At 44.4% G+C, this 20,424-nt stretch overlaps 1 protein-coding gene and 1 long non-coding RNA gene across 2 annotated transcripts in view; both read left to right on the forward strand.

Annotated features, from left to right (window-relative positions):
• LVRN (laeverin) overlaps window positions 1–20,091 on the forward strand; it is a 41,267-nt gene extending 21,176 nt beyond the window's left edge. The window contains exons 12-20 of the mRNA XM_083576665.1: window positions 425–564; window positions 1,438–1,493; window positions 10,808–10,961; window positions 11,609–11,703; window positions 13,064–13,168; window positions 14,216–14,380; window positions 17,239–17,379; window positions 18,394–18,457; window positions 18,882–20,091. Of these exons, the coding sequence (XP_083432791.1) occupies window positions 425–564; window positions 1,438–1,493; window positions 10,808–10,961; window positions 11,609–11,703; window positions 13,064–13,168; window positions 14,216–14,380; window positions 17,239–17,379; window positions 18,394–18,457; window positions 18,882–19,028 (1,067 nt within the window). The 3' untranslated portion in view covers window positions 19,029–20,091. The remainder of the gene's footprint in view (window positions 1–424; window positions 565–1,437; window positions 1,494–10,807; window positions 10,962–11,608; window positions 11,704–13,063; window positions 13,169–14,215; window positions 14,381–17,238; window positions 17,380–18,393; window positions 18,458–18,881) is intronic.
• On the forward strand, window positions 6,819–8,752 carry LOC310745166. Its single transcript, XR_014540005.1, has 2 exons — window positions 6,819–7,779; window positions 8,673–8,752. It is a non-coding gene; the product is annotated as an uncharacterized lncRNA (long non-coding RNA).
• Window positions 20,092–20,424: the final 333 nt, after the last annotated feature.

A 20,424-nucleotide genomic window follows, 5' to 3' on the forward strand; every position in this document is an offset into this window, starting at 1 on the left:
TGTATTGATGTTTGGTGGGGATAGTTAACAACAAGAACACATTATTTATATGCCGCCTAGCTGACAACGTTGCCCCAGCCATTCTGGGAGGCTTCCAGCAAATTAAAACACAGTAAGGCATCAAGCATTAAAAACTTGCCTATACAGGGCTGCCTTCAGATGTCTTCTAAAAGCCCAATAGTTGTTTATTTCATTGACATCTGGTGGGAGGATGTTCTACAGGGCGGGAGCCACTACCAAGAAGGTCCTTTGCCTAGTTCCCAGGTTTTTTTGGTGTGTTTTTTTTGCTTTTTGTGCATTGTAGGAAGCACATTTGTGTATTTTCATATGTTTTATCTTACCTTAGAAATGAGCCCACAGTCTTCACATGCCTACAAAGACCACTAAATTCATGCCAACTTTGTTTCCTTCATGCCACTTGCAGAAATATTTCCAGAAATGAAGATATCAGATTCAGAACATGATTGGATTATTTTAAATGTGAATTGGACTGGCTACTATAGAGTTAATTATGACCAGAAGTCTTGGAGAAGACTGGCCAAAGTGCTTGAAAGAAACCCAAAGGTAAGGTAATGATTATTATACAACCTCCTTTTTTGTGTGGGGAGTTCAGCTTCTTTTTATATGTGGAGAATCACCTTTTTCTTTTACCACTGGTGGTTCACCTTCTAAATGCTGCCACCAAATATTTTTACTATATATATATTGTGTGTGTGTGTGTATGTATGTGTATATATATATATATATATATATATATATATATATATATATATATATAAACCAATGCCTTTAATTATATTCCAGTACCTGTGTTAATTTAGACATGATATAAAAACATGTCTGGCTGGTTTTGTAATTAAATGAAAGTAACAATATATTCTTCATTTATGATCAACTATACAGATATGATGTACCTTCCCTACATTATTTGTGTATGTATGCTAACTGAAGTTTGCTTATCCAGCTAGGGATTGGCTGATTGTCCTGCCTGTTAATATTAGGCAGACACCTTTGCTGTACTGTTTTTGCTACCCCCAATTTTTTTTGTTTAGGCAAGTCTACCCAAACTCTTAATTTTATTGAGTATATCTGTTATAAAACTTCAGATTTTTAAAGATATTTTGATATCTTTTATGCCTACTTTAAGATTTTATTTTAATCGTATTTTGTTGTGAAAATTTTACATTTTTAAAATGTAATTCCTTTGCTTAAGTGTAAACTTTGTTAAGTAAATGAAATCAACGTCCCAGTTCCAAATGTGCAACATCTCACATTACATTCATCTTGGAATAATTGAGAACCATTTCAATTAAAAGTATCCATGATCTTGACTTCGGGTGCTACAGATTCTTGTGAATATCTTGAAATGGAGTAGACGTATTTAATGAAATGTTTGGACCTTTTGAACACGTTCATTTAATGGATGCAATTTTGCAGGCCATTCCTTCTGTAAGCAGATTCCAACTGTTCGGAGATGCCTTTGAGCTGCGATGGTAAGTATACCTCCCAAAGACAGGTTTTTGTTATATTTGTAAATGAACTCCATACTTTTCCCACTTCTCTCTGCTTCTTTACACACACACACACACACACACACACACACACACAAACATCTTTTGCACCACCTTTTGCTTTGAGAGTGCAGGGTGCTTAGCACAAAAGAGTTAAGGGGAAAGTGGACATGGATAATGTAGTCCTATGTTAGGCTGCTGCAGTTTCCCCAGTTCCTTACCAGCTACGATGATCACAGCTGCAAATTCAATGAAAGAGCTCCCCCACCTTCCTTTCCTCTTGGCTTACTCCAATGATGGCCAAACTTGGCCCTCCAGCTGTTTTGGGACTACAATTCCCATCATCCCTGACCACTGGTCCTGTTTGCTGGGGATGATGGGAGTGTTGGGATACTGCCAGGGAGATAGAGTCCATCTGAGCCCCCAAGCTCGGTGCCGGACGATCCATCGACCTCCCGTAGTCACGCAGTACCAGCAATTTAGCGACACTAAGCCTCAGGCTTAGTGCACACTCTAACAGCAGAATTCACACAGCAAAAGTTGCACAAGCATGAGAGCATATTTACAGTTTATTTGGCGTTGGTCAGAACAAAGAAAACATGACCGTCTGCTCCGACTGCTCAGGCAAAACAGCAGAAAACGAAAGGAACAGACAAACATAAACATCCTGTGAGACAGGAAACGCGCAGGCTGTTATACAAACATCCTGCTCCCTTTTAAGGTGGAACGGAAATATCCTAACATCCTCCCCCTTTCCGTGTAACCTGTAGTACCTGTGGTTCAACCCAATTGCAACCTTTGTACGTAAACCTTAAGTTGTTCTCTGTTAACAACCTTAGACAACAGATCAGCAGGAATTTCATTTCCTGGCATGTAGGACACCTGAATGAGTCCTTTCTGAATACACTCTCTTGCACGATGTAGCTTAATCTGCAAGTACTTGGTCCTTTGCTTGCAACTCTCCGAGTTCAGCAAAGCCAAACAAGATCTATTGTCTTGATACACTTGTATAGGACATTTCACAGAAACCCCAATGTCCTTAAACAGTTGCATCAACCATTCACAATCCATGAGTGAAAATGACAGAGCATTGAGTTCTGCTTCACAGGAACTTAGGCTAACTGTCGTCTGCTTTTTGCACAACCAGTCAAACAGGCAGTGGTTGTACATGTAGCATACTCCAGAAGTGCTTGTACCATCCGTGGTGTCACTTCCAAAACTTGCATCTGCAAAGATTTCAAGACCTCCAGTCTTCTGACTGGTGAACCTCAGCCTGTAGTGCATAGTCCCTTTCAAATACCGGGCTATGCGCTTCAGAGCTTTCCAATCCTGAACAGTAGGATTGTTAGCATGTCTGCTAAGCAGGTTAGTGCTTACAGCAATGTCAGGTCTTGAACATCTAGCAATGAAATTCAACTTGCCTAGAATGCATCTGTACAGCGTTGTGTCAGAAAACGCTTCAGCAGTACTGTTTACCTGGTAACCTGTCACCATCGGTGTGTCTGCTGGGTTTGCATCAACCAAATTCAACCTGGTTAATACATCAGCAATTTTCTGTGTTTGGTGTACCAGAAAATTACCTGCTTGGTCCCTCTCCACCTGCAGAGAAAGATAGTTGGATACCTCACCAAGATCCTTCATGTCAAAGTGCTCCTTCAGCTGAGCTAGGGTGCTTTGGTAGAAAGCCTGATTCTTCCAAAACATCAGAAGATCATCAACAAAACATAAACAATACAGTTTGTTTTGCCCCTCCTCCTTGACAAACACACACGGATCAGCTTTGCCCTGGTGAAAACCTAGAGAAAGCAACGTTTCAGTGAGTTTTGTGTTCCAACACCTGGCACTCTGCTTGAGACCATATAAGGATTTCCGCAGTTTACAGACCATTCCCTTCTGTATCTGCATCCCGTCAGGTGGAAGCATGTACAGCTCCTCCCCCAAAATCCCGTACAAAAAAGCTGTATTTATGTCATGATGGGAAACATGCAGTTTCTCCTCCGCAGCGATCTTGAGCATCAGCCGAATGCTCTCATATTTGACCGTGGGTGAGTAGGTCTCGTGGTAATCCTGCCCTGGTACCTGTGAAAAACCTCTGGCAACCAATCTGGCTTTGTGTCTGACAACCTTGCCATTTTGGTCTGTCTTGGCCTTGAAGACCCATTTGCTGCCAACCAGTCTCATCCCTGGGACTACCGGTACCAGCTCCCAAGTCTGGTTCCTGTTCAAGGAATCAACTTCAGCCTTCATGGCATTAAGCCAAGGCTCAGCATCTTTAGAGGTTAACTCCTGGACCTCTTTGAAGCTTGAAGGTTTCCACACCTTCTCTGAGCTACTAAGAACAGGAGTTGCCGTCTTAGCAAACTCATCAGCAAATCTCTTTGGAGGTCTGCCTTTGGTCGCCCTTTCAGACCTGCGAACTAGACGCAAGTCTTCTGGACTCATCTCCTCCTTCTTAGGAGAAAAGTGACCAATGGTGAACAGTGGTTCTTCCAGTTCATTGTCAGACGCATCAGATGGTCTGACTGAGGCCTTTGCGCTCTTGTAGTCTGCTGTGTCATCACTGTCACTGACAGCAGCAGCAGCAGCGCCGCCCACTGAACTGGAATCCGAACTCTGATCATCATCATCATCCTCAGTTTCCTCAGCTTTCTCAGCATGATCTGCTTTCTTCACATCACCTTCATCCTCCTCTGGGTAACTCTGGAAAATTCCCACATTTCCCCCCCACTTAGGATTGTACTCAACACTCCTTGTGAACTTTATGGACTTAGAGTTAGTCATCCATACTCTGTATGCACCTTTTTCGTACCCCATGAACAAACCATGTGCCCCACGCTTCCCAAGCTTGTTGCTTTGTGGGGTGTGTACCCACATGTCAGAACCAAAGATTCTCAAGTGCTTGGTGTTAGGTTTCTTACCAAACATTTTCTCATAGGGAGAGCAGCCAATAGGTGATGACAGTCTGCGATTAAAAGTGTAAACAAAATTCGAGAGAGCCTCCCCCCAAAACTTCTCAGGGAGGTTGGCATCATGCAACAAGGTTTTTATTCCTTGCAGCAACGTCTGATTTGCTCTCTCCGCAAGCCCATTCATCCATGGCGATCTAGGCGTTGACAAGTCATGCTGGATTCCCTTCTCAGTCAGGAAAGCTTCAAACTGCTGAGAAGTGAACTCCCCGCTCCGATCAGTAAACAGACAGCCAATACGTTTACCATGAGCATTCTCCAACCAAGCACAGAATGCCTTGAACCTAGGAAATGCTTGCGATTTCTGCTCGAGCATAAACACATGAATGTACCTGGAAAAAGAATCAATTAGAACCATGAAGTACCTTGCCCCTCCCAAAGAGGGCGCTAGAGGCCCAACCAGGTCTGCGTGAACTAGCTGGTAGGGTTTGGAAGCCTGCCTGCTAGACTCCTTGCCTTTTGGAGCAACCTTCACCTTGTTCTCTGCACAAGATACACATTTCATGTGAAATTTACAAGGTTTGATGTCCAAACCTTCAACCAACTCAGGCATCTTGGCTAGCGCTTGCCAAGAGAGGTGACAAAATCTTCTATGTGCATCGTGAATGCATCCTGCATGAAGAACCTTGTTAGTTTGTGCAACACAACAAGAATCAGCATTAGATATATCAGCATTGTCATCATAAGTTAGACAGAACAAACCATCCATCAACTTTGCATGCAAAATGTCCTCTTTGCCTTTTCTGATGACACAGACAGTCCTCTTGAAGGTAATATCAAAACCACGCCCATTCAGCTGTGGGACACTAAGCAAATTGTCCGCAGCTCCTGGAACAAAAAGTACATCTCTGATGGTAGTATGCAGACTTGCAAGTTTCACAGTCCCAACTCCTGCAGCTTTCAAAGTCCTTCCATCAGCCAGGTGGATCTCTCCATCTTGAGGTGTGAAGGAGATGAACAGATGGCGGTCTTTGGTGAGATGACGCGTGCACCCTGAATCCACAATAAACCTGGCCTTTTCCTTCGAAGCAGGAACCTTGTTTTCCACCAGCGTGGGCTTTTGCAGCTTGCCCCCCTGCTCCTGGCCATCAGACTTGCCTTTAGCCTTTGGTGAAGCTGTGCCAGCAAACAAAGCCTTGTTTTCCACTGGCGTGGGCCTTTCACCCCCCCTCTGCTTCGGGCCATCTGCAGGCATCCGTCTCTGTTTACTTCTGGCCTTCCGGCCTCTGCAAAGTTGACCTTGGCTCCCATGGGAAACAGAGCTCTCAGCTGCCGACTCCTTGGCTCCCCCTGGAGGCTGGAATGCTGCCTGGGATGACATCACAGTCAGCTCCCCCTGCAGCTTGCAACCGGTGCCCTCGGCATCCCTGCATTCACTCGCATTCTGGGAAACAGCCAGGACCTCCGATGCAGTCAAACTCTGGGCTGGGATGACTGGCAGATGGGCTATCTTCAAAGCATTCCACATCTGACGTGCAGTCGTGTTGCCAGCTAGCGTAGCAATTTCCTCCAGAGAGACGGACAAGACTATTACGTCTATGGCTCTTGAATTCTGAGCCTCCCATCTCCCTGTCAGAGGAACTGGAGGGGCTTCACACACAGTATGCCACACTCCAAACTGACGCAGCAAACTCTCACACCATTTTGCCCAGGTCTCATAATTGTGCCGATTTAACTTTGGACACTCAGCAGCTTCAGAGGCTTGGAAAAACTCCATTCCAGCTTTTTATTTGAGCCGTGAGTCTTATTCACTTCAGAGACTCCTTATCTTGGCTCTCATAAATCACGAAGCCTGCTTGGCTCGGCTCCCAGGCCAATTAGGCCAGCCGGACATCAAAAGCTCTTGCCGCGGCAAACAGAAAAGCCTCTTCTTTCGCTTTTCCAACATACCTTTCAGCAGTCTGTCGCTGTCTTACTCTCCTGCAAGTGCCGTGAATCTGGGCCCGAAACCTATTGTTGGGATACTGCCAGGGAGATAGAGTCCATCTGAGCCCCCAAGCTCAGTGCCGGACGATCCATCGACCTCCCGTAGTCACGCAGTACCAGCAATTTAGCGACACTAAGCCTCAGGCTTAGTGCACACTCTAACAGCAGAATTCACACAGCAAAAGTTGCACAAGCATGAGAGCATATTTACAGTTTATTTGGTGTTGGTCAGAACAAAGAAAACATGACCGTCTGCTCCGACTGCTCAGGCAAAACAGCAGAAAACGAAAGGAACAGACAAACATAAACATCCTGTGAGACAGGAAACGCGCAGGCTGTTATACAAACATCCTGCTCCCTTTTAAGGTGGAACGGAAATATCCTAACAGGGAGTTGTAGTCCCAAAAAAGCTGGAGGGCCAAGCTTGACCATCACTGGCTTACTTCCTCAACCAGTGTAAATGCACAAGCAGATTAGCTGCTGGAAAAGGAGTGGGAAACCTTTTGGTTCCATGAGCCCTGCAGCTCCGTTGGGATTTGGTCGACAGGCCCTGATACAGGAGCAGGGTCTCTTTCTGGTGTGCCTTGACTTCAGCCACTTGGGAAAGGGGAGCAGGAATGCTGGCTTCTCCCCACCCCAACCTCCCAGTGGAACAGAGTTTCAGTGGAGACTGGGGAGGGCCATGGATCACCATGGGAGAATAACAGTGTAGCAACCCCACACCGGCATCTGGGGTGGACCAGTGCAGTATTATAGCCTGAAACTAGGCAGATTAGCCATTCCAGAGGAGTGCTTGTTTGAAATCCCATCATTGTCACAAAGCCGAATTTTGCCATGCCTTATCTTTAAAAACTTGACAGGCAGTGCATGGAGACTGTTGGTACATCTTGGTTGCTTCCGTGAAGTCCTGAACATCTTGCTTGTGTCCACTGCCAAGCCTGTACCATTATGTGCTGGAATAAAGATCTCTTTCTTTACCTGTATGCAGCAACTGTTGTCTGCATGTATTGGGCATGAGGCATGACACATTTTGACCTGGTGGGCCAGATATTTCTCTTGCCCCACCACCATCCTGTGGGCCAATTCTGACAGGTGAGTGGGATCACCTAACTGTCAATTATCTGAGGTCATAATAACGCCTGGCGATTGACAAGCGGTGGTCCCACCTCTCTCTCAAAGTTGGCCTATAGGGCTGGGGGGAGATAGTGACAAAACAGGATAGAGTTCCCTGCGCATTCGCTGACGGCAGCCAGTGGGTGTCAGTCCTGCTTTGTGCAGGGTTTTGGTGTGTGAGAACCAAGCAGGATTGAACCCTCTGTGCATCAGCTTTCTGAAGGGATCAGCTGTGTATCTGCCTGCCCCACACCTGATGTCAGGTGGTTAGGGAGCAATGACCTTGCAGACCAAGTTTGTCCCATGGGCCAGAGGTTCCCACAGATTTAGAATCATAGACTTGTAGAGTTGGAAGGAACCATGAGGCTCATCTAGTTCAACTCCCTGCAAATGCAGAAATCGTCCACCCAACGCAGGGCTCAAACCCGCGACCCTGAGTCTCATGCTCTACTGACTGAGCTTCCCTACCCCTGTGCCACAATACACATGCCTATGGATTCTGGCAGTATTGATGCAGCGTTACAGTAGAGTAGAGGAATAATTAGTTCAAATTATTTGACTGAAAAATATTTCTTCTAGAAGCAGAGGTTTGACTGAAAATAAAAGAAATGTTTGGGATTTATTTATAACTCAGGATCTTTGTCCATAAATCTGAAATCTGGACTTGCTAGGACTTAGGCTAACAGCTTGGCTTCCTTAGCCTGTTACGGTTTTTCCTTCAATGTTCTGTTTAATCAGCTAAGGTGTACACTGACCATAATGAAGATGTTAAGTTGTGGGTGAACATATCAGACAACCAAGCGATTCTTCAAACAGCTCTTGTTTATTCACAGGCCAGAACAGAACTGAACTGAAGGGTTCAGTCAGCCTGCTTAAATAGAGCTCCAGTATAATGTTACTGTAACAACTTTCTAAAACTATCCAATCACTGAACGTCACTTTCAATCCCTTATTTGCATAACTATCTACAGTATCCCCCTGCTTACCCCCAGGGTGAGAACTTCAGTACATAACAGAAGACCTGCCTTATTTGTCCCCCAAATGTATAATTTGCCGCACACTTTTAAGCTGCTTACTCAGAAGCAAGTTCGACACAGCAGACTCCATGGTGTGCTTAGAATTAGAACCTTACTCATAGAGGCTTTTGCCTGTGCAGCCAGCAGCCGATCACATAGCGAGTTCTCATAGACAACTTTGATCCTGCACTCCAAACATGTGCTTCCTGGTCTGCCTCTAGCCTGTGTCTTGCTCCTGCCCTCTCTTTGCTCCAGTTCTGTGTCCAGCCCACCTGGCATTCCTTCTCCAGCCTCAACCTGCTTCCTGACTCTGCTTCCAGCTCCGCTTCCTCCTCCTATAAATTGCCTGCCTGGAATATCACCATTCAATAATATTTGAACTGTGAGTATATATACACTGCTGTCTGCTGCACCTAATTCTGCTGGGATTTCCCTCCATTTGAGTCCTGACACGCAAACCATTAAAGTTGGGGTCATAATGCCAGCGACACGATTGTCACATTAGTTATACTGTGTGGGGTGCAGCACTGTGTAGGAAGTGATTTGGGTTATGAAGCTTCCCTTGCTGTTGTGTGATTTCAGATAGGTCAGTGTAGACCCTTCATGTGGGAAGCTGCTTCTGCCCAAAGTTTCTCCCATTGCATTCCTGTCACTTAAGTTCCGTAGCAATTTAAGATTGTGCTTGAATCTGATTGATTTCACTTGGATTCAAGCTAAAATAACATTGCGTGCCCAGGTGGAGACCCCCTAACTCCAAGAGACCACCAGAAGGAATAATGACTTGTGACAACGTGTTAGGGAATTAAAAATTGGCCACAACTTTATTAAACCTTTCAGATGCAGGAAGACCTTGGCTTAGGCATCGGGTGTGTATCCCTCCCAGCCCCCAGCCGGTGGAACTGGGGCTCCTCAGGGTGAATGGAATATAGGAAGGTGCACTGCAAGACGCTTGTGTACGCAGGCAGCCCACCCCATATCTGCTCAACGCAGGGGAGTTCATTGACAATCTTTCAATGTGTGGCCAGTGACTCCCTTTTCATAAACCCCTTTAAGAGGGGACCCTGGAATCTTCATTGCGGGTGTGTGTGTGTCACCACTCCCCCCCCCATTTAGGGAAGATGGACCAAAGGATTCCGCCCAAGGCCTCAAACCGCCAAAGTTGTGACAATTGCTACGGGGAAGGCAAAACCTGCCAATGCAGGGAAATTCCTTCCCAGCTCTTCAACAGCAACCATCAAAAGACCATAGCAGCACCCACTGAACAGGAAGGAAAATGGTTAACCAGCAAACAAGCATTAAGCAAAGGGAGGGGTGGGTGGGTGAAGCTCTGGAGCCAACTGCATGGTTGCTGCTGGCTCTGCCTCCTATTTATGCAACTGGCCCCGCCTCCGCACGATGCAGATAGGTTAAGTGGGGTTTGGCGGGAACCCCCAGCTGGTGAGTCCCACGTGGCCCCGGGGGTGCTGTATGCGGTCCCGCAAAGGGCGCCCACAAAGGGAGGTGTGAGCACTCATTCCCTGGAAACCACCCATAGACCTCGGGGCCTGAGGATTTTCTCAGCTCTGGTTGCCCATTGAAGCTTTTTAAACTTTCACTTCCTATAACTGACAACTGTGAAGCCACATATGTGCAAATGGCCCCACTTTGAATCACGGCTTCACATTCGCCGGATCATGGCCTTTGCATGGAAGCAAGTTCCGTGGATTTCAGTAGAATCTGCTTTCATGTAAAGGACTCTTTGCATATCATTTCTGAATGGAGACACTTCAGCTTGTAAACAACCCAGCATTCCCCTAGCACAGGGGTAGGCAACCTAAGGCCCGCAGGCTGGATGCGGCCCAGTCGCCTTCTCAATCCGGCCCACAGACGGTCCAGGAATCAGCGTGTTTTTACATGAGTAGAATGTGTCCTTTTATTTAAAATTCATCTCTGGGTTATTTGTGGGGCCTGCCTGGTATTTTTACATGAGTAGAATGTGTGCTTTTATTTAAAATGCATCTCTGGGTTATTGATGGGGCATAGGAATTCGTTCATCCCCCCCCCCCCCATATAGTCCGGCCCACCACATGGTCTGAGGGACGTTGGACTGGCCCATGGCTGAAAAAGGTTGCTGACCCCTGCCCTAGCAGAATATTCTTTTTTGAGCTCTCTTTAAAGTATTTCAAGAGCAGACCATTTATTTGCTTGTAATCGTTGTCTAATAATGAAAACACGCATACACATATGTACATAGCTGCTTGTATGCATTGCTTAAATATGATTTCTTTTAATATAGGTCTGGTTATACTGAGTATGATACTCCACTATATTTAACTAAGTACCTTGAAAAGGAAGATGATACCTTAGTGTGGGAATCGGTACTGCATCATCTAGAAGTTGAGAGTTGGGGGCTCATTCAGAGGGATTATGAATTATACCCAGTTTTAAAGGTATCTAAATTCTGAAATTTAGGGTGCTTATTTTTACAATGAGTACAGATACTTGCTGGTGACATTTCCCCATTTGAATGCATGCAGAAAAGTGGCCATTAATGTAATGTCCAAAGAGTTAGCTATATGTCTTGCTGTCCACTTAGGAATTATGTGTTATTTCCATCCTCATTCTAAGTAGAAAAAACATTCACACAAGCAGCAGCAGTATGTTCTGTTATTATGTCAGTGAAATAATTTTTTTGACATTGCAGGGCCATATTTTAATATAAATTAGATATAATAATCTCTGCTATAATCGTTGTTATTGCCATTCAGTGTCTAAAACGCTAAATATTGTACAGAACACATGGGGGAAATATCCTTGTCCAAACAGGCTTTCTATCACATGTAGACAAAGGAAATAATAATAAAATAAATATTGGAGGAGGAAAACGAGAATGCTAAAATGAAAACCTAGGTTAAGGTACTGTGGTTATCTACTTAAGGCTGCGTGCAGTCCCTATATACACTTACCTGGGACAAAAAGAAAATTTATTTCATTGGGACTTCTGAGTAGATATGAAAAGAGTGTGCTGTTTGTATTAGAAGAAACGTAATAAAAGTAGAGTTCATCTATATGTTACATCTTTTTCTTTTCTCCAAAGAAATATTTCTTAACAAGGATTTCACCAATATGTCATCATTATACAAATCTCCTTCGTCAGAGCTTTGAAGTACTGGAAGATGAATATTATACTGTGTAAGTCCTTAATTTTTTTAATAAACCAGTATCCTTATCATGGAACGTGCAACATAAAGGTAAGCCATCAGTTTATGTCTATCAGCTGCACCATGCTGGGTCTCTAGCACACTGTACATGATATATGGAAGAGGAGAAATAAGGTCTGCTTAATTATAAATGATGCATAAATTGCAATGGCTAACAAAAACCAATGAGTAAAATCTGTTGTTTTATGTAATACTCTTCACAATCCTAAATTTGAAAGTTCAGCGCTGAGAACTTTAGAAAATGCAAGTAGCAACATTGCTAATTCATTACTGTCCTTTCCTTTAAAAAATCCCTGCTAGTTACAGCTACAAATCCTTCTGTGATTTCCCACCTCCACCCTATCCTGTCCCCGGTCTTGTAAATTTAGTGCTAGTTGTTTGAGTCACCCTGTCATCCAAGCAAATGAACATAGACTGGGAATCTATTCAACCACGGCATAGAATTGCAAATTTGGAAGAAATTAAAAAGCCACCTGGCTGAAGCCCATGCACAGAAACAGAACTATTCACTCATCAATCCCACCCTACTTCTGAAATCAGATTGTGCAATCCCGATGAGAGCAGATAAACTGGACAATAGGAACATAGAAAGCTGCCTTATTGGTTTATCTAGCTCTATGTACGCGGGTGGCGCTGTGGGTAAAACTTCAGCGCCTAGGACTTGCCGATCACATGGTCGGCGGTTCGAATCCCCGCGGCGGGGTGCGCTCCCGTCGTTCGGTCCCAGCGCCTGCCAACCTAGCAGTTCAAAAGCACCCCCGGGTGCAAGTAGATAAATAGGGACCACTTACCAGCGGGAAGGTAAACGGCGTTCCGTGTGCTGCGCTGGCTCGCCAGATGCAGCTTGTCACGCTGGCCACGTGACCCGGAAGTGTCTGCGGACAGCGCTGGCTCCCAGCCTATAGAGTGAGATGAGCGCACAACCCTAGAGTCTGGCAAGACTGGCCCGAACGGGCAGGGGTACCTTTACCTTTACCTTTACCTTTAGCTCTATGTACTGTATACATGTAACTGGCAGCAACTCTCCAGGGTTTCAGACAGGTAACCTTTCCTAGCCTTACCTGGAGATGCTGGCAAACTGGTACTTGAATTCAAAGCAGATGCTCTACCAATGGGCCACGGCCATTCCCTATAAATAAACTCACATAAAAACTCAGGTGCCCAAAGGTGCCTGCAGAGGATGCAGTTCCAGGTGACTCCAGTGATGGTGCATTAGTTAACATCAACGCCCCCCCCTTTTTTAGGGGGGAGGGAATGCAACACATTTAATATGTCTTTCTGTCTGTCTGCTTTTATTTATTCATTTACATTTTGTTCTTTCTTCCAAAAAGGGGCATAGGAACCGTTATAAAAACTGCATGTTGGTTGGGGGTCCGTGACTGTTTAGACCTAGCTTCCGAAATCTTCACCAAGTGGATGAACGACCCCAATTTTGAGTGAGTATGGTGCGTAATATCTGTCTGCAAATTTACGACTGAGAAAATACAAGCTGGTTATGGATGATTTCCGCAGGGGTTCAGTAAAAAGGATTTTCTTCCCCTTCTGACAGGTCAGATACATATTTGGTAGTAAAGAACCACAGAATTGTAGAGTTGGAAGGGACCCCTAACACCCCTGCAATGCAGCTGTCCCATACGGGGATTGAACCTGCAACCTTGGCATTATCATCAGCACCATGATCTAACCAACTGATCTATCCAGGCTGTCGTGTATTGGAGCAAGTGAAATTTTCACAAAACCCTTCATCAAAAAAACGGTTATTCAGTACACAGAATGGCTGAGTAGGTTTTCCTTTGTGTTAGGTGTTGATTTATTTGGAAGGGGCCACAATTAGAGTGTGAACAAGGGGTGGAAGTTAGCTTCCCACATGGCAATACAGTAACACATCAGTTCATATTAGCAAAGTGATAGTTATGGTTAAAGAAATTCAGTTGTTCTTTGAACAGCATATTGCTGCACAAATAAGTGAAATTGTAATAGTCCAAGTAATGTTCATCGTTTTCTCCATTGACTGCTTTCTGTCATAATTAACAAACAGTACAAATACTAAAGGCTTTTCAATAAAAACAAAAGCTTTTCAATAAAAAGAGATCGTAAACGTATTTCTGAAATATTCACAGAAGTTTCTTAGTTGAAGATTTGAAAGATTTTCAGATTTCTCAAGTTAAATATTTGAAAACACAAAATTTCAAACTTGGCTTAATTATTCTCATGATGTTGTCCTCTTTGTATGTAGGTCATATTTTTATAGGAATACTCCATTTTATCAGAAAAGAGTATAGCATTCCCAAATGTGAATCTTCCAATTAGCAAATTCTCATTTTTTGAAATGGAGAACTCTAAATTCTTTTTGTCTCAACCACAGTGTATGATGTGAAATTCCATCAGCCATTGTGACAGATTTCATTATGTCAATAGGTTATTTTAAATTGTGAAACAGAGGACTGCATGGTGCCCGTTCTAAGTGATATTCTCTCTTGCAGGGTTCCTGTTTCTATTAGCAGTGCCATTCATTGCTTTGGTATTCAGCTGGGTAGTGACAAAGAATGGGACTTTGAATGGCAAATGTACAAGCGGAATGATAGTCAAGGAAATTATCACCTACTCTTCGCCATGAGCTGTACCCGTGAGCCATGGTTACTTCAAAGGTGACCGTAATTAACTTACTGTTTCAGTCCATTTAAAAAATGTTTGCCAAATTTGTTGTTGGCATCCGTCTGTCTCAAAAGACAATGGAGTATGCCTGGGTGTGGGGGGGGGGGCGGTAAAGCCAAACCGCTGTTTTAACAGCACTGAAGTGACCTCTCCAGGGCTTAAGCCCGTATGGAGGTCCTGGTCTGCCCAGGTGACAAGACCCCATTCTCAGCCTCACTGATGTGGTCCAAAGGAAAACAGAGCAATACATTTGGCACCAGCTTGGCTCCAGGAGTTGCTGGAAGGAGGTATACAAGGTGGTGTTCAAATGTTTTAGGGACTCCACTCCAGATTTGTTTGAAAATTAGTAACATTATACATCTTATTCATTCAAGTTTTTCTCTGGACAGGGGAAATTCACTACTGAATTTTGTGATCCCTTAGAATACTACTACTGCTACTATGTTTTTTGCTGGGTTATCTGTTCAGTTATCGTGAATTTATGCTTAGTAACTGAATGGTGCACTGAGGACAAACAACAGAAATGGTGTGAAAAGCATTACTCTTTTTTGTTTTGTTTTACACAACCCATTCCATGAGCTCTCCACAGCTGTTGCTCCCCTCTCTTGATGTGGGTGAAACGCCTAGCAACACAACCAACACAAACCCTTGCTGTCCAAGTCTAGCACACAATCTTGCAGAGTTTGTTAGGAAGGCAGTCTTCTTCTCAGGATAAAGTTAGCTAATGTGCACTCAGAAATCTTCCCTTCATCCGCAACACTTCAGAACTTGCTCCTTGATTGTCAGGTTGGCGGGATATCACACATAAACCCAAAGGATTTTTTTTCTTGAACGGGACATTTTTGGATGGAAGTTGAATTACTCTCAGCACTGGGGGGGGGGGGATAAGACAACAGAACTGGTGGTTTGTCTGTTAACTAGGGGCCTGAGTGGTGTAGTTAAGAAAGTCCATCTTTAATTAACAAAGTGATCTTAGGTGCCTGCGACTTTAAGAGAAATTGTCCACAGCTGCACCTCTGCAGTCATAAGACAAAAATTTAGAGCAAGAAGACAAAATTTTTAGGATTCTCTGGATAGGTCAGGCTTAGCAGGGGCTTCCTTTAAGACAAATAATACACATTCCAGTGGCTTTGTGCTGGTCCCGTGGGTTACTCGAGAGGCGAGGTCCAAGTCCGGTCCGTGGTCAAAGGTGCAACGGGAAGGCAGTCTGTAGTAGCTGAAGCTGGGTACAGGGTAGGGAGCCGGGTGAAGTCAGGAACAGGCTTGCAAGCAGGGAGCCAGGGCAGGTCAGGACCTCAGGCAGGAAAACAGGGCAGGGTTCATGCAGGAACTGGCAACCAACAACGTTGCCCCCGTAATCCTCTGGTGACTCGCCTCTCCTGGCCTAGAGGTGAGCACTCCTCCTGCGGGAACTTAGTTCCCTCTGCCTCTCTGCCCTGAGCCTCTGCAGCTCAGGAGAGACTGGAGGGTTACCGGACCCAGAGGCAACCTCAGCTTCCTCTGACGGAGCTGAGAGTGGAGCACCTTGCAGGCAATGGGTCCTCCATCACCTCAGGAGCCAGAGCAGACTCAGCTGGTGCCTGCACCTGAGGATCCAGCACAGGTGAGGACCCTTCAGGCTCATGCCCCAGCCCCGGCTCAGCTGGTTCTGGAGGCGGGGAATCCTGTGCAGGCTGGGATCCCTCAGGTTCAGCATCCGAGTCTGAATCCTTGGTCATCGCAGGCTTACAGAAAGCTACCAGGTTGGTCAGATTTTGCATTCACATGCAGGTTCTTCATGTTCCTTGTCCATTATGCTTTATCTCAGAAGTGGGGAATCTTTGGCCCCTCAAATGTTACTTCCGGGCTACCTTTGAAGGTGACCCGGAAACTACAACTAATCCAGAATGCGGCAGCTAGACTGGTGACTGGGAGTGGCTGGCGAGACCATATAACACCGGTCTTGAAAGACCTACACTGGCTCCCAGTACGTTTTTGAGCACAATTAAAAGTGTTGGTGCTGACTTTTAAAGCCCTAAACGGCCTCGGTCCAGTATACCTGAAGGAGCGTCTCCACCTCCATCGTTCTGCCCGGACACTGAGGTCCAGCACCGACGGCCCTCTGGCGGTTCCCTCGCTGCGAGAAGCCAAGTTACAGGGAACCAGGCAGAGGGCCTTCTCGGCAGTGGCACCCGCCCTGTGGAACACCCTCCGACCAGATGTCAAAGAGAAAAATAACTACCAAACTTTTAGAAGACATCTAAAGGCAGCCCTGTTTAGGGAAGCTTTTAATGTTTAATAGGTTATTGTATTTTAGTGTTTTGTTGGAAGCCGCCCAGAGTGGCTGGGGAAACCCAGCCAGATGGGTGGGGTATAAATAAATTATTATTATTATTATTATTACTTGAACTTCAACTCTCACCACCCCTAACAAACATGGCCAATGATCAAGTTTGATGGAAGTTGCAGTTCTGCTGCGCAGATTCAAAGCAATGTATTAGCAAAGTCTCCCTGGGAGCATTAGAACTTGATGATGACATTATTTGGAATGTACATACATTGGAGGCAGGAACCCTGTGTGCTAGCTAGCCACTTGTAGGCAGCTCTGGTTAGTTTTTAAAAGGCAACCAGGAGGACAAAGGGGCAGCTCTCTGACTGTCTCAAAGAAAAATCCATAAGAGAGTTGGAGCAAGGCAATGGAGTAAGATCTGGTGTGTCCACTTTGCAATCCCAGTTCACTGGATTCCTCGCCAAGCCCTATTTGTCTCCCCTCCACAATGTAAAATGTATGAAGATGGAAGTCTGGTGCTCATCTTAGAAGTGTTTTGGAAATTGTTTTCTTTATTATAACTTTTATGTTTATTTTGAATAGATTCTTGCAGTATATCCTGAACGATTCTGTAATTTCACCAGATCTTGTATCAGAAGTAATTAGACACGTGGCAGAAAGTGAGGCTGGCCACTGGATAGCATGGAAATTCATAACAGAAAATTGGTCGCGTTTATATAATAGGTATGTTAGTTAAGTATTTTTATTTACTTGATTTAGGGGGGCCCCGCCTTGGCTACGTCCGTGGTGTTAAGTAATAGAACATTCATTCCCTTAACAAGGTGAATTGTTTACTCTGGTAATACATATGAATGTTCTGTCAAACTTTTGCAAAATATGTTTGAGTGAAAACAGACGAGTGGGGCACGCACAACATTTTTATCAAAATGTTTTCTCTTTATAATAATAATAATAATAATAATAATAATAATAATAATATCTTTATTGTCATTGCCCCCTCTCAGGGACAATGAAATTACTTGACTGCTCCATAAAAACACTAATTAAAACAATACAGTATAGTACAGCAAGGAAGATTAGATGACTTTCAAAGTCCAGGCTTCCCATTCAGGGCTGAGATCGCTCTGGAGAAGAAGCTGTTCTTAAGACGGCTCGTTCTTGTCTTCATCGTCCTGTATCTCCGTCCCGACGGCAGGAGCTCGAGAGACAGTGACCAGGATGCGATGGATCTTTTACTATGTCCAGTGCCTTCCTATGGCACCTTGTGGCATAAATCTGCTCTAAGGTGGAAAGTGGGCAGCCAACAATGCTCTCTGCTGCCTTAACAACTCTGCACAACCCCATCCTGTCCTGGGTAGTACAGCTTCCGTACCACACACATAAGCCATAAGTGAGCACGCTCTCAATGGCACAGTGATAGAAGGCAAGCAGCAGTTTCTGCGGAAGATGGTTTTTCCTTAGAATTCTCAAAAAGTACAGTCTCTGCTGCGCCTTCTTCACAAGCCCCCTTGTGTTGACACTCCAGGACAGATCCTCTTGTAATTCAATGCCCAAAAATCTGAACGTTGTTACCCTCTCCACACAGACCCCATCAATCAAAAGTGGCTGGATATTGCTCTTCTGTCTCCTGAAGTCCACCACAAGCTCCTTTGTCTTCCTTGTATTTATGAGCAAGTTGTTAGCTCTGCACCACTCTGTCAGCCGCTCCACCTCATCTAAACATGCTTTCTTTTATAGGTGCTCCTTTGAACCATTATATGCTTTCATGAATTCTATCAGTACAGACTTCGAGGTTCAAGTGGTAAGTAGAACAGACACAACATAGAACAGTCGCTCTGAAAATGAAGGATTTAAGCCCTTTAAAAAAAAAACAACTTATATAAAAACCATGTGGAATAGATAGAATAATGCAGCTGAGTTTCTTAGGTAGTTCCGCTGCTTAGAAGCCTTTGCCCATCTCTGATCCATATCAGCAGGGACTGGAATCTTCTCTTCAATTGCCCCAAAGCCAGAATGGACAAGAGTCCTGTGAATTCCTTTTCTTTGGTCTTCTGTGTTTTTCCCCAATGTTATTCTGTGCAGAGGAGGGTGGTGGAAATGAGGGTTGGAGGTGGCAGAAATGTTTGTAGGATTTTTAAAAATAATTAAAGAGAGAGTGAGTGGAAGTGAAAATGCAATACTTTGAATAACAACTGCCAATTTACCATAAACGTTAATTATTTTAGGTCCAGGTTTTTCTTAACAATACCCTTGAACCAGAACAAAGAATAACCCCTACAGAGATGCTGCAGAAAGCAAAATCTAGAAATGAAGAAAGAAAAGAATCGGTTACTAAAATGGTCAAGTGGCTACAAAGAAATATGGACATCTGACATTTGATAATTCTTCCAAATATCTGTGGTTTTTGGTAACTGTTTAGTAGCATTTTTTTTTAAAGGAGCACATATTTTGTGCATAGAGCTCCCACTTCATGTTTTAGTCTTGCGATAGTGTCTGTGCAAATCAGTCTACTGTGGAGTCAAATTTCTACTCAGAACATTGCCATACAAGACAGAATGAACTAAAAAAATAACCCCGTGCCTAAACAAAGGTAAAAGGAAACTCAAGGAATATCTTGACGCTTATTTCAAATGGATGGACTGTAGCAAGCCTTATCAATTGAAATGAAGAACTAGCAACTAGAAGAAGCCATTGTTGTCAGTTTGCTATGTGACGTGGGACACTTCGGGCTACACATCTGTAAAATTTCAGCTTTCTTGCCTTTTAAAACGCACTAAGGGGGGCACCTCAGCTCGCTCAACTTGCCAACCCCCCAAATACTCCTTCCACATCAACCCCCTAGAGCTTCTCCTTCCTACTCAAGAAACTATTAAACTCCCTTTTCACTTTCCCTGCCCAGTTTCTGAAGCCACTTCCTTCTTCTATTCTGCAGCCCCACTATATCTCCCCCCCCAATTGACACTGCTAAACACCCTTTCCACCGTCTGTCCAGTTATGAAGCCACCATCCCCCTTGTTCTTCAGAAGCTTTCATCTTCAATCCCATTTCCATACCTCCTTCTACCTTGCCACCCCCATTTTCACGTTCACTTCTTTATTTCCTACAGCCCCTACTTTCCTCAACTCACCATTGCACACAGATCGCCCGTTTCTAGGCTTTTTTCTCTCCTATTGTCAGTCCCATTCTGTGCGCACACACCATTAACCTCTTCACTCCCTGCTTCCTACCAACTCTTTCCTTCAACTTTCCATTGCGCTCAGACTACCACCCTATTTCCACGTCTCCTCCTTTCTCCTTCTATTCTGCATCCCTCTTTTATGCACACTCCCCATGCTGGTATTTGTTACTGTGCTGCTAAGCCTATCAGGCTTTTCAGTTGATGGATGTTGTACAACATGGATGTTTGCTTGTTAATAAAATATATCTTCTAAATTACTACACGGAATCTGGAAGTTCATGTTAAAGGCAACGCACGGTGCCAGAAGTGAAATACATGATTGTGTGATGGGACTGTGGAATAGCTGAGGGCTCTGCACCCTTTTCGCCACATGAGAAAAGATGGCCATTGACTCTCCCTGGGCAGGAAGTGGTTTCCGTTGTGAATTCAGCCTTGCCTGAAAAGCAAAGTCTTCCTGGCTTTAGTCCAGTCACAAGTAATTGGTTTGTTCAGTGCTCATTTTTAGGTGCTTGCTTGCTTATTTGGTACTCATTCTGACTTGTTTACTGGCACAGATTTTCATCTCTGACCTGTTCCTTGGTTCCATTTCC

The sequence above is a fragment of the Podarcis filfolensis genome, assembly GCF_964270895.1.
Source record: "Podarcis filfolensis genome assembly, chromosome: 11".
Classification (NCBI taxonomy): Eukaryota; Metazoa; Chordata; class Lepidosauria; order Squamata; family Lacertidae; genus Podarcis; species Podarcis filfolensis.